This window comes from Etheostoma spectabile, chromosome 2, assembly GCF_008692095.1.
Source record: "Etheostoma spectabile isolate EspeVRDwgs_2016 chromosome 2, UIUC_Espe_1.0, whole genome shotgun sequence".
Classification (NCBI taxonomy): Eukaryota; Metazoa; Chordata; class Actinopteri; order Perciformes; family Percidae; genus Etheostoma; species Etheostoma spectabile.
In genome coordinates this window covers 11,142,878-11,160,633 of record NC_045734.1, presented here as the reverse complement: position 1 = coordinate 11,160,633, position 17,756 = coordinate 11,142,878, and the positions used below count along the sequence as shown (strand labels likewise).

General features: G+C 36.6%; 2 protein-coding genes across 2 annotated transcripts in view; both read right to left on the bottom strand.

The window, feature by feature from the left end:
• The window catches only part of LOC116697797 (arachidonate 15-lipoxygenase B-like), an 8,570-nt gene extending 7,784 nt beyond the window's left edge, over positions 1-786 (bottom strand). The window contains 2 exon segments of the mRNA XM_032529281.1: positions 212-380; positions 539-786. Coding sequence (XP_032385172.1) covers positions 212-380; positions 539-612 — 243 coding nt within the window. The 5' untranslated portion in view covers positions 613-786.
• A 212-nt stretch (positions 787-998) lies between these two features.
• tbck (TBC1 domain containing kinase) overlaps positions 999-17,756 on the bottom strand; it is a 48,669-nt gene continuing 31,911 nt past the window's right edge. Inside the window, exons 24-26 of the mRNA XM_032529262.1 lie at positions 9,217-9,380; positions 6,886-7,045; positions 999-2,055 (exon numbers count right to left, since the gene is read on the bottom strand). Coding sequence (XP_032385153.1) covers positions 1,945-2,055; positions 6,886-7,045; positions 9,217-9,380 — 435 coding nt within the window. The 3' untranslated portion in view covers positions 999-1,944. The remainder of the gene's footprint in view (positions 2,056-6,885; positions 7,046-9,216; positions 9,381-17,756) is intronic.

Below are 17,756 nucleotides of genomic sequence, written 5' to 3'. Positions count from 1 at the left end.
TGATGATGATGATGATGATGATGATGATGATGATAACCAAGAACTGAGCAGTAACAGCCTAATAATTATACAATTCCTTAATGTAAAAGGGTGGAGAAAATATAACTTGTGCAATATAATTACAGAATAAGATGTGAAAAAAATCTCATATAGGCAACCTTGAGGAAGCCTGTAATACATTTAAACAGAGAGAACAATATTTCAGACTCACTGCTCCACTGGTAAAGGATGAAGCTCCCATGAGCCACTCGTGCTCGCTCTCCCCATCTGTTCCTACCAGCTTAATGAAGATGTTGTTGAAAGTGTTGGCACAGGCGAGATTGCCAACGAATAGAGTCACTTCATAATTTGCCATTTTCACTCTGGAAAGCAGCAGAATCCTGGTGGGGAGAGATTAATAATAACTATTCCCATGGATTAGGTTAACTACCACTAGATGAAACTGAATGCAAAAAAATCTTTGAAATACTGGTATCATAATGAAGTTAGCATTATAAGACCTACAATTAAATTGGTCTTTTTAAATTTTGTCTCTTACCTGTTATTGAGACCAAAATGTTCCTTTGATGAACTGTTATTTTGAGTAGTTACCACACTTGCTGCTCTTCTCATATATAGACCTTTGTGGGAGTGTCCTGTCAGTAGAAGTAGTATGATGAAATGCACTTCCTGCACTTCCAAATAAACTGGATGATGATGCAACGACTAATAATGTACCCTTTATTAGGGCCCACAAGGGGAAATTACAATTTACACTCTGTTGTGATTACACACAAGAGGAGTTTGGCAGCGCCCAGGAGGTGAACCAGAACTTCTCCAGCTACCAGTCCACCCCCATGATTTAATCCATATTTGGACTTGAACCTGCAACCCTCCGGTTCCCAAGCCAACTCCCTACGGACTGAGCTACTGCCAGCCCTGAATGCCTTAAGGCAGCCAAAAAAAATACAACAAAATAACAAAACAAGGGGTTCACTTACAAAGTTTATCCAGATTGGCAGCTTCAACAGATTTTGTTTAATTACATAAAAAAAAAATGTAACATGATGGTAACCAATTTCTATGGCATTGCAAATACATATAGTGGATTATACAGACAAGTAAATGCAAATTCTAGTTATGGAATCACCAAATGTACAAATCACTGAGTTATTTTTATTGTTTCTACCACAAACATACACTCAGTGGCCACTTTATTTGTTACTCTTTTGCAATTCAATACAATTGTGCCATATATTCTCAACTTTCAAAGTTTATAATTTTCAATTTCTGTTGAAATTCTCAGCAAAGTGGTAATATATGTTTATTATTGAGGTCAAAGTAAAAGGTGGTCTTGTACTGCACTATAGTAACAAGAGTTTTTAACATGTTTCTAATTATTTGTCCTTCCTATTTACATACATGAGGCAGGCAGAATGTTAGAAACACCTCTGAACATAATGTACAACACCACCACCACCACTACTACTAACTGTTAGCCTAATGCTTAAACATTGAACAGTATAGTCATCATAAAAGTAGACTTCATGGCAGAACAGCTGTACTGAATTGCCTTACCCTATAAAGTGGCCACTGAGTGTATAAACAGTTCCCTAGATCAGCTGGCTGAGAGCAGACAGGCAGGTGACATATTGGTCACAGATAGCTTAATTTATCAGTACAAAGCTACAAAAACACTAAGCAGTTGTTCCAGAAATAATTGATTCAATCATTCTTATTTTGAGACAGAAAACTTGTTTTAAGACAGAAAATAACAAACTAAGAGCCCTGTACATTTGTTGATGAATTCAAACTGGATTAAGAAGGGGATTTTATTCCAATGCATTTTTTTCATTTTAGACCAGAGTTTAATTACAATGTGTTAAAAAAAGCTTCAATATCAGCTCAAAGTGCAATATACAGTCTTTCAACTTGTCCCTTTTTTCATGTGAAGCCTATTTGGGGTCAGATCTGAGGGGAGGGGACAGTCAGGAGTCCAGTGGGCTTCAGCCTGTTGATCCCTCCATCCAGGATACAAACCCGTGGGAAATTTACCTTGACCAGGTGTGCTGCAAACTGAGAAGAAATGAAAAAAAAGTGAAAGAAACTTATTTTTCCTTCCAACAGGAATTGCAAGTATACCCATCACCTCACACAACTCCAACATCTTTATGCGGTTTCCTTGAATTAATACTCAGAACTCCTGCAGTTGCCACAAATAAGAAATATCATCTTTACATTATAACAGCCTACTAAACACACTTTTTTGCGAATTTGAGGAACTTTTTTTCCCCGAATGTTGCCGTTTCCATCAACATTTTCTAATGCAATGCTTCAAAATGCGCATAAAAATAAGTTGATGGAAACATGACTTGTGACTTTAAGGAAGTAAAGTGAGTAAATAAAACTGACAACAAAAGTTTTTTGCATAAAAGAAAAGGAACTTGACTTTTCTTTGACACAGTCTTTTGTGCACTCACTGTTGATAAAATACCTCAGAGAGTGTAAGTGCAGCTGCCTGATGTTTTGTGATTGTAGTATACCTAATATTGTCCCTCTTTATTTGCTGTAGATACATCTTCCAATACAATGCACTGCAATCCAATAACACCACTAATTACAGACTCAAAAGTAATTCAACACCTCTGTGACAGTCTCAACAACAATTACATATTAGACTGGAACATAATACTGTTAAGTTAAAAGAGAAAGTACTCCTTAAGGTATCAAATATTGCAGGGTAATATTATACTGCATACTGTATGTTATTTTTGTTTTGAACTCTCATTTGACCTGTGTAGCGTAAACCTATGGGTGTGACAATAAGTGTGATTTCTGTCCAAATCTTAGGAAATCAGATTTTGAAATTTCTGTATCTGGTAGTAAGATGTCATCATTCACAACAGTTAAAGAAACTGCAATCGACAAATTGATGAATAGACTTGTTGTGTAATTCAATATACTACTTGGAGTTTAGTCTGGTCAGGGCATTCCACATTAACGCTTAATGACTATTAGTGAATTTGTATTGTGATACAGTGGGCTTGCTTTAGAAATGATTTGTACAAATGATTCAATACATAAAGTCACTGGCTCCTTCATTTGAAATGTGTAAAGTCTGTGTTTTGTAATGCCTAAAAGAGGGACACAGTTCATTGGACTGAACATGGGCCTAATGATAACCTCAGACAACTTTGGCTTGTTGTCTGTCTGTTTGTCAGCAGGATTGCGGAAATACAACTGGTCCAATTTTCATGAAACTTGTTTAAAGTGTGTAGCATGGGCCAAGTAAGAACCCATAACATTTTTTAGAGTGGATCCCAATCACAGCACAGATACACAAATTATTTTTCACTTTAGGTGTCAATGCGAGATAGGGCATGGCTTGGCAGCGATCTGTGCACTTGTACTTATTTCAATGGTACATCACCTTTCAAAAAGCTCACCAACAAAATAATAATAATCAAAAATGCAGATATTGTTCAAGCAAAATCAATCAAGCTTTACAGACGAGCTAAGTGCAAAACTGTAAATCCCTTTATGAAAAGACAAAAAAACTAAATAACAAATAAAACAAATAAAACATCCACAATGTGTAAGATTGCGCTTAAAGTCCCTGCTCACCCTCAAGTGTTTTCAGCTTTTTTGGCTGATTCAAGCTCTACAATAAGTAGTGAAAACTATCTTTACAAGTGCATTAATACAACTGTATTGATAAATTCATGTGTCTATCACAAAGAAACTAAAACTTTTGTCTTTTTGTTGTTGCTCACACTCTCAGAGTGGTTTTGAAGTACAGTTTAATAATTTCAGATTCAATCCGCTTAAATGCTGACATAAAAACGTAGCATTGAGAATCATGCTTACTTCTGAATGGCAATATGATTTAAATGTTAAAGGGGTACATTAAAGCCTGAGCGCATGGTGAGTGGACTCATTGCTTTGCCCCAGAGCTAAAGATAATGCCACTGGTGCGGTGGACAGAGATGTGGATGGCATTTAAGCACAATTGAATCCTTTTTATCAACCTTTAATTCTGTGACCTGCACCACTGAAAGGTCTGATGGATTACTGTGGTTTATCATGAAACTCAGATGTGGAATTCCAGGTGTGGAGTTGGTCTAAATGCAGTGGGGGTGAATAGTCATCACACTGTGTGATGATGAAGATGATGATCAATCATCACACTTTATGTGTAACAAGCCTGATTTCTTACTTATGCTTCAACTTAAAGCACATGATGATTACTGAGCAAATAGAGGCCCCGTGCTGATTACATACAGTTCACAAACAGCTTTATTTACACTTCAGTCTCTCTGCTGATAAATTCTTCCAATACTTTGTAACTGTTATTTTTTGGGAGTTCTTGCAACCAGGTTAGAAACTGATATATTACTGCTGCGCCCTAAAAATGCAGGTCTGTCTCTTCAATTAGGGAGAACTACTTAATATCCTCCCTTTCTTTCCAACATATGGAAGGAGGACATCTTTTCTAAATTGGGATATTGCCCGAAGCCGTATCCCTGCTGAGTTTTAAAATTTAAGTTTGGCTAATTTATTCCAAAGAGGGCACAAAAGGAGAATTTATAATGATCAATATAGTTCTCTGTTCTGCTACGCTAAAGCGAGTAAAGTTATTTCTGCGCACTGAAATGTCAGAGACAATTATTTATGTAAAATACAGTTTTAGCCTTGGCTAAGGTTCTAGTGTCTTTTAGTAAAGAGGCAAAGATACAACAGGTTTTTACATACTGTACATCACACCTTTAAACATATACTGTATTTAAACCCAACTAAAACTCAACCACAGTAGCTGTTTCCTGAAGCAAGTCTTTTCAAATGCACAAAGATGTATGACTATCTGATTGCTGTGGATTTGACAAGACAGAGGTCTGAATATGGGGGATTAGTAATTTCACAAAATCTTTTATGTTAACAAGACAAAGGACCCTATTTTAACAGTGGTGCAACAACTATTGCAAGCGCTCTGTGTGGTATTTTGATTCTAAAGAAATAAGGCAATAATGCTAAAAATGAAAGTACTCTTGTAACTACTATTTTAATTAAACACTAATTATTTGAATTACTGTTTTACTTAAACATTCTCCAGCCAATAGACGGGTTTAAATTGGGTGCTTTAGACTGAATGAAAAGCTTCTTCTGCAGTTCAATAAAGTCAGGGGTGGTAATATACACTTTTGATATATAGTTTGAAATGGTCTTTAATTAATAACTTATGGGCTATAAAAAAGGAGCAAAAAATATCTGTCTTCTGTAGCTGCTGGAATCCTGTAAAAATCATTCCCTGCCTCGCTGTCTGCTTGGAAAGAACCAATGAAATGCTTCCTTGCCCTGCTGCGCAGTTTCTACCCCTCCCTGGTACAAGGCTAAGCTCAATGTGCATCGTTGCCTCATCGCTAACAGTAGTCAAGTCTTTTTAACCCTCATGTTGTCCTCGGGTCAAATTGACCGGTTTTCCTATATCAATGTTCTTTTTAACTACCCAAAATAACATGATTGATTCCACACAATGCTCTTTGGCAGATACAAATCTATACTTTCATGATTTTTGGGGTGTCTTATTCAATTTCATAGCATTTGTTGAAAAACCGATTGAAGTGGTTTTGAAATGGTATTGAGTAAAAGTTGACATTTTCCAGTCTGTCATTATCCATCAACATACATTCCTTTAATTTTAGTCTAAATAAGTCCTAATTTCTGCTTTTCTAACTCAAACATTAAGTATAATTTCCTATAAATGAGGTTTATTGACCATAAATTCCAAAAATAACTGTAAAATTAGTTAATGAGTAAGTGTTATACGTAGTGTTGAAAAAGTAAAAAACTAGTGACAAACATTGAAAAAAAAGCATCAAAAGTGTTGAAAAAAGGGACCAAAATGTAAGAGAAATGTACAAACGTTGATTAAAAGCTTAAAAAAAAAAGGTTGATTTGAAGCGGGAATGCAGTGGTACTTGTGCAAGTCTGTGTGTGGTTCGGAGCCCTGAGGAGATGCTATTTTCCAAACTTGCTAGCTTCATTACCAACCCTGCCTTTAAATCACTGCAGCAGTCTAAAGGCATCAGGACAGACATTTAAATAAATCTGCAGCCTTTGATTTGAGAAGTGCAGCACCAAAGCGCATTGCCATTACACATTGACACCCACTGTGTTAACCTTCATTAAATTACAAATGACACCAGGCTGCTGCAAAATAACCCCACAAACCACTACACGCATCACAAGGTCCATTATAACTCTGCATACTGTCCATTTATTCGGGAAACGTAGTATTACCAGTGCTCATTAATCTTGTGCATCACAACCTCCTTTCAAACTTTTTTTTTTTTTTTTACAAATACAAAACACTTTATGTGTTCTATGGTAATAATAATAATAATTAATTATAAAGGAAATGCTGTGGTGTTACAGTTTAGGATATGATGTAAAATATTTACAATATGAAATACAAAATTATGACTGAAACAACATTGGATTTAGGTGATCATTTACTGATAACTGATAAAAATGTACTGAGAAAAGGACAATCAAACAATAGTTTCTTATGCCCTTCGACTTTACTCATTGATACTGTTTCATTGTTTGGTTGTTTACTGTCTATGGCTGATAGCCCATCTGTCTCATATACATCGTATCGTCTCAATGAGGTTAGTCAGACATAAGGGTCAAAAAGTTTTTCCTGTAATCCTGCTGACAGACAAACAAACAGACATGCCGATTGTGAAACACTGAGTTTCACAATCCAAATTGTTGAGTATTCAACTAGAAAATGTTGAAATCAGTATGATTGCTAAACAAACACTGCTTTAGAAATTCCTGCCAAAATGACGTGTGTGTGTGTGTGTGTGTGTGTTTGTGTGTGTGTGTCTGAGACTGCTTTCTCACCATAGCAGCACTTTTCATGGGGTGGCTTATGATCACAATAACACGTCCTCTGTAGTTCTGGAGTATTCCAGTTGCAGGACACTGCACCAGATCACCATCCGGGCTGAATGCTGTGCTGAAGGGAATGTTGATGCTGCCTGATATATGGCCTCTGCTGAAGCTGGAGGTGGTGAGGTTAAGGACCACAGAACAGGCATGGCACCTGCCTGAAAAGGCCAAAGAAGGAGGGGAACCTTGTTTTTTTTTTCCATCCAGTAATAAGTAACGATAATATCCTTGGCCAACATGGATACAATAGATAGTATTAAACAACATCAATTCAGTTAAATTATACCTTAATTAGAGCGCTTCTTATACTGCTTATCAGGCCAATGTCCAATACAAAAAATTTGTAAGACAAGCTTTAAGACAGCTGGGTGGAAAAAAACAACTCTTAACTGAAGGGAGGGAACGAGCAGGACGAATAAGAGATATGAGAAAAGAAAAGATTGGGTCTTAGTGAGGGATTTGCTGGGAAAACAGAGGGAGTATCAGCCCAGGGACAGTGAACAACCCCAGAGTGGTATGTGATGGAATAATAACTCTTGAGAAAAAGGAGGTTGGCCTATTTCTGAGAGTGTATTAACATTATTGCTACATATCTTAAGACAATTGGTGCTTCTTTCTCACTCAAAGGACTATGTTAAATCATATCAGCTGCTACAAGAACATATAGAGTCAGTAGCTTACATAATGCAGTGTATAATCCACGAGCTGACAAATTCCATTGCTGCATTAAACCTTCGAATTACAAGAAGCACATGCCAGTTGTTTTACAGCAGAGAAGAAACACCAGGTACTTAGACATCTAAACCTAGATTGTGCTGATTAACCCCACAGAGGTCTAAATATAATTCACTTTTTGTGACAGCAGACACACACAACAGAGCTTTGCCTAAAATCACAATTAAGGTGACAAGGGGTTACTAACTCCGGTGACAGTGGTCAAATCTATGTTCATGTGAGTTAGCCTGAGAAGCCTCTGACTATCAGGAGGCTCCATTGGCTAAAAGGACATGCCATTTTAAAATCCTTGCTTTATCAACTAATGCTTATTGATAAATGGCTCTTAACCCCCTTTACACAATTACCATTAAACTTATCTGTAGGGTGAGAATTACTCCTTTGGGTCCTTTGCATTTTGTACGGGCAGGGTTTTCCGGACCACTATATTCCTAGTAATAAATTAAAACTGCCCATTTGCAAAATAAAATTATGTAATTTGTAAATTTGTCCAAAGCTACACAAAAGATGGTTAAAGATGCTATTGAATTTGGCAAGCAGTAGAAACATTTGTCTCTTTAACCGTATTCAAAAACCAATCATAGTTTTTACAGAGATTTGGCAAATACTCTAAGACGTGGAACTCTGAACTTAAAAGAACCTGTTAAACCTTGAGACACGCTCATCAAAATTAAAACTCAAAGCAGAGGAGTCTGAATATCATCCAGGTGTAGTGTAGAAGATCACTGTTGGACAGGCTGTGCGCACAGTGGACACTGAGTTGTAGTGTGTAGTCTTATCTTAATCCACTGACTCCATCTGTTTCACACTTGATGACATCCATAATTGTATTTCAAAATCTGTGTGTTTTATTGTTTTATCTTCCAATCCACAAGCTTGAACAAGACAAAAGAACTTTATGGTTCTTTTAAAAGGTGTTTGTAATAAAGTAAATCTATTGTCCAAGAATGCTTCTACAAGCTCCCAGAGTTTGCTGTATATGTACAAGTGCACACACTATTTTCTGTCTTTTCTCTCTAGCTCTCTTTTTTCATTTCTTACACAATTTTTTTCTGTGCAACACTATGAATGTTGCATTTCCTTCTCTGTCCTCTACCCTGCCAGCCAGCTTTTCACTTAGCCTTCCAGTGTACCAAAATCCACCGAACCAAGCCATTTCTTCACCTGTTCTGTAGTTATAAACACAGGAGAGAAAAGAGTTTAGATCATGGATCACCAGAATTTGTTTCCTCACTTGCATTTCAGGGCTTACGTAGGTTAAAGTGTAAAATGAAAGATTTATAGAGCATAGGAACAGAAAGGTTTAAATTGAAGCAGGTTTGCTGAAGTAAATCTGCATGAAAACAACCTTATCTTACATGTGTTGTCTTTGCTTTGTTGGACCCAATCCAAGATTGCTCAAACAAAATCAAGTCTGTTTGCACGGCTTCCTGATGTGACTCAGCAGAGAAAGAATTAATGTATTTGAATCTTAAAATGCCAACATTAAAGGGACTTTCCCGGAACTGGCAGGTAATTTTCCTAGCTACAGAGAATTGATAAGGATACTCCTCTACAGTGCGGATGTCGACAGCAATGATTTTTGGCCTGCCGACTTTGGTCCTTTTGGTGGGCCCAGCCAATGACAGCTCACAGAGGTCGATTAAGTCCTCAGCCGAGATCCTCGGGGATACTTCTGCTTTGAGGTCGCACAGCGCCAGAGGCTCCCGAGACTACAAGAAAGAAAGTAACAGGAGATCAGATGAAGAGAGAAAAGTGAAGTTGTGCGCTTTAGGACTGTGAATGTAATTTAAATTAGTAATTATTGTAAATGGACAAGAGACAGAAAGAATAGTGGTAGGTTGGATATTATTGTTACCTTAAATGGCAAACCCAGGCAAACAGAATGATGTATTACGATAAAAACAGTATAACGGCTCAGAGAGCTCCATGGACAACCAGCAGCATTGACCAGAAAACGGTCCTTTGCCAGTTTCCACGTGCACTGCCAAATGGGTTCGATCAAGCACAGAGGCATGGCTTCAGGGGACTGAACCCTGATCTCTGCAATGGTGAGCAAGTGTAATACCTCTATAATTCCCAGATTCCCTAAAATCGTTTTGAGCATAAAATGGGAAAAGAAATGAGGATGCAGACAGTTTTTTCCCTTTAAAAAAACTAACTAACTAACAAATGTATTGTGGTCATTAAGCAGTCCGGCACTTAGTGTATTAATTCATATGCAAATCAAATAGGGGAGAAATACTAAAAGCATTATCTATGAGTTTCAGTAGAGTGTGTGAAAGCCATTTACAGAGCAGAGACGGGCTAACTGCATGTTGAGTATGGAACGTAACAAAACTCCGCCACACATTAAATAAAATGTTTGAAAGCAGTTAAATCCATTGCCTGGCTGAACAATCTGTCCACCCAACAGTTAATAAGTCAGTAATAACTGTGAGTCCAGGATTTAATAAACAATTCTGTGCACTGTCCACCTCAGCACGTAGGCCTATCTTTAAATACAGGCATTATTACAGTGTTTTTAATCACCATGAGAGCTACACCTACTGTTCCATCTTTCAAATTTTCTCAAACAACTGGGGTTTTGATTTTGTTTCTGATTCTAATAAATATTCATAGCCTGATTATTTCAATAGGTATCTGATTTCAACTGTAGCTATAGCCAAATCTCTGTCTCAATTCTCTACAGTAATAATTTGTATGACTAAAAGGGTGCAACTTTACTCTGCTGCGTCAACAGAATTCAGTCAGAATGGGAAAAGGGAAGAGATTTGAGGAGAGGTGCATTGCAGAAGCAGAGCTAGGATCTAAATATTCATGGTGTCTAACTGCCATGAACAACAATTTGTTTTTTTGCAACAAAATTCACTCATCTTTTACAAATGTAAAGTAAATGAGTGAACCCAAAAAAAACCCCACCTGTATCTATTTGACACAAAACCAGCCCTGCAAAAAATACTACCACACACATAATGTTAAGTTTTAGTTGAGCCTATCACGCAAGTTGTGTTTTGAATCAGTTCTGCAGTAAGTTTTGATACTTTGTTTTGGTGGAATATTAAACAGCATTTTATTGAAAGGTGTTTCTATTTCTGATATAAGAAACACATTACAATATCAAGGTTTCCACCAGGAAATTGTAGGGAGGCATCTTGCCTCAACGTGTAGGGGTGTGCTCTCTGTTGGGCTCTCTACATCTTTTTTAAACAAATTAACTATAGCCTACAGCAAATACACATTATGTATTAAACTATTTCAAATTATGTGAAATATATAGCATAAGGAAGGATTTGGTTTTTGTTGCATCGTGGATCTCAATAAAAATTTTGAGAAATCAGATGGCCCTTTATTTTAAAAAAGTTAAAATTTGGGCAATATGTGAGCAGCAAGCAGCAACACATGACTTCAGTGCATTTAAGCTCTAACTACTGTACAAAGAAGGCTGAAAGAAAACCGTGTGCATCTAGGTTTTCATCTTTGTTTGACCACAGAGATCAATTAACATGATCCAGTGATAGATAAATTACTGTTTATATAATACAGTTTATTCACTTTCAAATGTATCTCTTACCCGGGTATTATTACTTCAACAAGATGTATATATATATATAGTATATATGCATCATGATTTATCATATAGGAGCAGCAATTCTACTCTGACCCCGAGAGCCCTCACCCTGTGCAAATTATCTGTTGACACAGCAACCAAGCCTGTTCTGGGTGCACCTGTGCACCTCTGAACCAACATGGTTGCATTGTTTGTGACTTTGGATGAGAACGTTGGGCTCAGTTGCTTGGCTGAGATCATATATAAGAATATTTTCAGTGTGCTAATCAACAAAGGTGAGTGGCAACACATATACAGTAGATCTACTTTAAACCAAATAATGTTTCTCTCTTTCTACACACGTGCATGAATGGAATCCATACGTGTACTTATACTGACAGAAATAGGCAATGACACTTTTGTGTTTCCCTGGCCTGACAGTGATGAGGCTAAACTGGAACCACTGATAAGCATACACAAATCCCCTGCAGTGGTATGTATTTGGGTGTGTCTTTGCACATAAGCTCATGTTCCATAGTTGCCAAAAGAAACCCAATCACTTAAAATATTGAACTAAGAACAAATGTATTGTACAACTTAGATAAGGCTTAATGACAAGGTCAACGAAAGGTTCCTTCACATTGTATGACTGTAACTGTGCTGAGGTTTTCACATATCATCATCATCACAACACAGTCTGTGATGTTTGAGCATCATTTCTAAAGCAAAAACACATTTTATATGCCAAATCTGCAGTCAGACAAAGAGAATACGTGCATAATTGAGGCCATGATCTGAGAAAAACCCTGACAACAAATACTCCTGACCGCGGCGCCACACACACACACACACACACACACACACACACACACACACACACACACACACACACACACACACACACACACACACCAAGTTCCACAGAGGAAGATTTAAAAGCCAAGAATCCTACCAGCTTTTGATAAATAAACTTCTTGTTTTAATTCTGGCCACATAGCAGTTACCAATATTGCTATAACATGATGGATGTCTAATTAAAATTCATCTCTATTTTGGCTGACAAAAGACATGCCCTTTGTCAACCGAATTGTTAAGGCTGAAATATAATGCTGCATTAGTGTGCCATAATCAACTCAACTCTGCACTTACGTTTGATGACTGAACAACTTTGAGGCAAGATCATAAGACCACAGTTTTTCATAATTGGTATTCTTAACACACTTTGATGAAATTGTAAGGTTGCTAATATACTCTAGTCGCTCACAGTTTTACATGTTCATGGGTACATGTGGTGCACAAGTCCTGAACAAGTGGAAGCAAGATCCATTCCTGTTTACTCGTGGATATTCCTACGCCCATTACGAAATACGAGCTCTGCCAGCTGTTAGATGACAGTGAGAAAAACACCTGCTAATCCATGGCAAATGGCACTAGCCTTCTGTGCACTGCACCACATTTGGTTTATTTTAATTTAAAGCTGCTAATGTTAAGCATAACTTTCTAGACAATAGTTTCACCATCATCTTTGCGTACAGCACATTCTAGTTGCCCAAATTCTGAGACATTATGGCTGCCACAGAGGAGTGTTATATATATACATATTTAGTGTGTATATATATGTACATATATATATATACATATATATACACATATATATATATATATACACTGTAGGATTCTGTTAGTCTGTCCTGAAACAATAGTTAGCTGCGCATATGGACATTACCAGGTTTTGTTGAATGTAATCATTCCTATTGCCCATACTGGCCCTACTGACAAAAGTTTTTTGCATAAAAGAAAAAGAACTTGACTTTTCTTTGTCAGTCTTTTGTGCACTCACTGTAGATAAAATAACTCAGAAAGTGTAAGTGCAGCTGCCTGATATTTTGTGTATGTAGTATACCAAATATTTTGTCCCTCTCTATTTGCTGTAGATACATCTTCCAATACAATGCACTGCAATCCAATAACACCCCTAACTACAGACTCTGTGACTCTGTCTCAACAACAATTACATATTAGACTGAAACATAATACCATGAGCTAAAAAAGAAAGTACTCATTAAGGTATCAAATATTGCAGGGTAACATACTGTATGTTATTTGTGTTGTGAACTCTCATTTGACCTGTGTAGCGGAAACATTTGGGTGTGACATTAAGTGTAATTTCTCTACAGAAATGTTAGGAAATCAGATTTGAAACCTTTGTATCTGGTAGTAAGATGTCATCATACACAACAGTTACAGAAACTGCAATCGACAAATTGATGAATAGACTTGTTGTGTAATGCAATGTACTATCAGAAGTTTGATCTGGAATGGATAGCTTTAATTAAATGTTAGGGGGGAAAATAACGATTTTCTGTCCATTAAGGATTCACTGAAATTGCTTTTCTTCTAGTTTGTCTTTATTCACAGTCTACAGATATGTCTGGGCATTCCACATTAACGCCTAATGACTATTAGTGGATTTGTATTGTGATACAATGGTATTGCTTTAAAAATTATTGTTTTCCCCAAATTATTCAATACATGTAGTATTAAAACAATAAAACATAAAGTTACTGAATCCTTCATTTGAAATGTGTAAAGTTGGTGTTTTGTAATGCCTAAAAGAGGGACACAGTTCATTGGACTGAACATGGGCCTAATGATAACCTCCGACAACTTTGGCTTGTTGTCTGTCTGTTTGTCAGCAGGATTGCGGAAATACAACTGGTCCAATTTTCATGAAACTTGTTTAAAGTGTGTAGCATGGGCCAAGCAAGAACCCATAACATTTTTAGAGTGGATCCCAATCACAGCACAGATACACAAATTATTTTTCACTTTAGGTGTCAATGCGAGATAGGGCATGGCTTGGCAGCGATCTGTGCACTCTGTGCATTTGTATTTATTTCAATGGTACATCACCTTTCAAAAAGCTCACCAACAAAATAATAATAATCAAAAATGCAGGTATTATTTAATTAAAATCAATCTTTACAGATGAGCTATGTGCAAAAATGTAAATCCCTTTGTGTAAAGACAAAACAACAAAATAACAAATAAAACAAATAGAAACATCCACAATGTGTAAGATTGCGCTTAAAGTCCCTGATCACCCTCAAGTGTTTTCAGCTTTTTTGGCTGATTCAAGCTCTACAATAAGTAGTGAAAACCAGCTACAACTTTTGTTCAAAATTAATCTTTACAAGTGCATTAAACAACTGTATTGAATAATTCATGTGTCTATCACAAAGAAACAAAAATGTTTGTCTGCCTTTGTTGTTGCTCACTCTCAGAGTGGTTTTGAAGTACAGTTTAATAATTTCAGATTCAATCCGCTGAAATGCTGACATAAAAACGGAGCATTAAGAATCATGCTTACTTCTGAATGGCAATATGATTTAAATGTTAAAGGGGTACATTAAAGCCTGAGCGCATGGTGAGTGGACTCATTGCTTTGCCCCAGAGCTAAAGATAATGCCACTGGTGCGGTGGACAGAGATGTGGATGGCATTTAAACACAATTGAATCCTTTTTATCAACCTTTAATTCTGTGACCTGCACCACTGAAAGGTCTGATGGATTACTGTGGTTTATCATGAAACTCAGATGTGGAATTCCAGGTGTGGATTTGGTCTAAATGCGTGGGTGATAGTCATCACACTGTGTGATGATGAAGATGATGATCAATCATCACACTTTATGTGTAACAAGCCTGATTTCTTACTTATGCTTCAACTTACATAACATTCCTTCAACTATGTAAATACCGTACATTTCCACACTCCTTATTTTTTTTAATTTATTTTCTGCTCATGTATTTATACTATTTGTGCAACTGCAACAGAGAGTTTCCCTTTGGGTATCAATAAAGTATTTCTGATTCTGATTCTGATTCTGATGATTACTGCGCAAATAGAGGCCCCGTGCTGATTACATACAATTCACAAACAGCTTTATTTACACTTCAGTCTCTCTGCTGATAAATTCTTCCAATACTTTGTAACTGTTATTTTTTGGGAGTTCTTGCAACCAGGTTAGAAACTGATATATTACTGCTTTGCCCTAAAAATGCAGGTCTGTCTCTTCAATTAGGGAGAACTACTTAATATCCTCCCTTTCTTTCCAACATATGGAAGGAGGACATCTCTTCTAAATTGGGATATTGCCCGAAGCCGTATCCCTGCTGAGTTTTAAAATTTACATTTGGCTAATTTATTCCAAAGAGGGCACAAAAGGAGAATTTATAATGATCAATATAGTTCTCTGTTCTGTTACGCTGAACCGAGTAAAGTTATTTCTGCGCACTGAAATGTCAGAGACAATTATTTATGTAAAATACAGTTTTAGCCTTGGCTAAGGTTCTAGTGTCTTTTAGTAAAGAGTCAAAGATACAACAGGTTTTTACATACTGTCCATCAAACCTATAAACATATACTGTATTTAAACCCAACTAAAACTCAACCACAGTAGCTGTTTCCTGAGGCAAGTCTTTTCAAATGCACAAAGATGTTTGGCTATCTCAGTATTTCCAGGGTTTTCCCCAGACTGTTATTGACCGAGGTCTGAATAGAGGGGATTAGTGATTTCACAAAAATCTTATCAAGTCAACAGTAACATGGAAAATTTGTGTGTTGTGTTATTACATTTATATAATAACACAACACACACATTTTTATATTTATATAAATTCATTTTTCAGTTACATTTTAACCTAAAGGATACTGTAGGATACTGTAAGTATGCCTGGTATAGTCAGGTGTACTTATGGACATTAACAGGTTTTGCTGAATATAACCATTCCTAATGTCCATACTGGCCCTAAGGAGATCCCTTCTTAAAGCCATTTCAAAGTTAAAAAAGGGATGAGGTTCATAACTCACAATCCTTGCTAAAGCTAATATGAGGTTCAGCACTCTGCTGTACCGCCACATCTTAGTACAGAAACAATGTCTGTGGAAATAGAATGAGGTAGTTTGGTAATAAAAAGACTGTAACTTTGGAGGGTATACAATTTGTCTAACCCAGATTGCTGAGGCAATAAAAAAATATATGTATATGTATTCAAAAAATTTAAAAAATAAATAAAAATTCTTGCTATATTGTAGTAAAAAAATATGATTATTATTATTATTATAATTATTATTATTATTATTATATGTCATTCAACAACACAGACTGGCCCCTTAAGAATTAACTGCAAATACATTTCAAAATAAGTGTTAATTTGGATTACCATGTTGTTTTTAAAGTGACACAATCATACAAAACTGGACTGAAAATTTTGTTTATTATGTTTGCATGAATTCTAAACAAATTATCTGGATAAGATATGCACTAAAAGAGCAAATGTTTGAAGATGAACCTACACTGAACACATACATTAGTTGGTGCTAAGGTTTTATCAGAAGATACCATTACTATACTGTACTACTATGACACCAAAACTAGTAACATTGGCTGTTCAAAGATAGCTCACATGCTCTGATAGCAAGTCAGTCTATGCTTACTGTAGTTTTTCTTGAGGCACTATTTTCTGATTGATCTTACAGAGGCAAGAGACCGCATGTTGTCAGATGTGACTTAAACCCTAAACCAGACAACACCATACCCATTAACTTTAATTTTATTTTACCAGAGTCTTCACTTGCAGTATTTCATACATTATACCAATTGTTAGCTAAATTGCTAAATTCTGGATTTCTTCTCTGTAGTCATAATGTACAATTAGAGTTGTGTGTATTGTGTGTGTGTGTCTGTGGTCAGTCCAGTAACAAGAATGATATTTCAACAAAGTGTACTCCTGCCTGAATGTTTTCTGAGGAAGAAGTGGGGTGCAGATAGATACGGCCATGAATCAATGCCACCACCCACCCATTTCTCATTCTGCTTTGGCAGAATCAGAGAGATTACAGCAATCACTTGAGCACACAGCAGATAGGGGCTGACAAGAGTGTTTGGGAGCTTTCTGGACAAGATGCATTCAGGTGTGAAAAGGCAAACAGGGCCACGCCACAAAAACTAAACAAAGACAAAAGGCCTACGTGCAAGACAGCATCACATCAGTAAACACCCCTCAGAAGAAGTATGGACACATTTTATGATGTTTTTTTAAAACCGCATACATTTTTAAATACATTTTTGTAATTGCACATATATCTGAACATGTATCTTGCATCTGTATCTTATAAAGAATGATGTTAGAATCTTTGGCGCATCTCACACTTGCTGGTATGGAAGTTTGCTTTGGACAGAAGTGTTGTGGTTGTGTATAACTCTATTGCGGTTTCTTGTATTTCCCTATTGATTGTTTGTTTCTCAACTGTGGGTTTTTGTTTCCTGTTGATTGTGTATGATTCAGTGATTATTGTGTAGGGTTCTGTTCCCTGTTATTTGTTACTGTTTCACGTCCTAGTCCGTGTTTCCTCCCTTGTCTTGTCTTGTTGTACTTCCTGTCTTGTGTTATCCAGCTTGTCTATGTTCTGTTTCCTGTTTTATTTTTACATCTCAGTTTTTGCCCCTTGTCTTGTCTAGTTTTACTTCCTGTCTT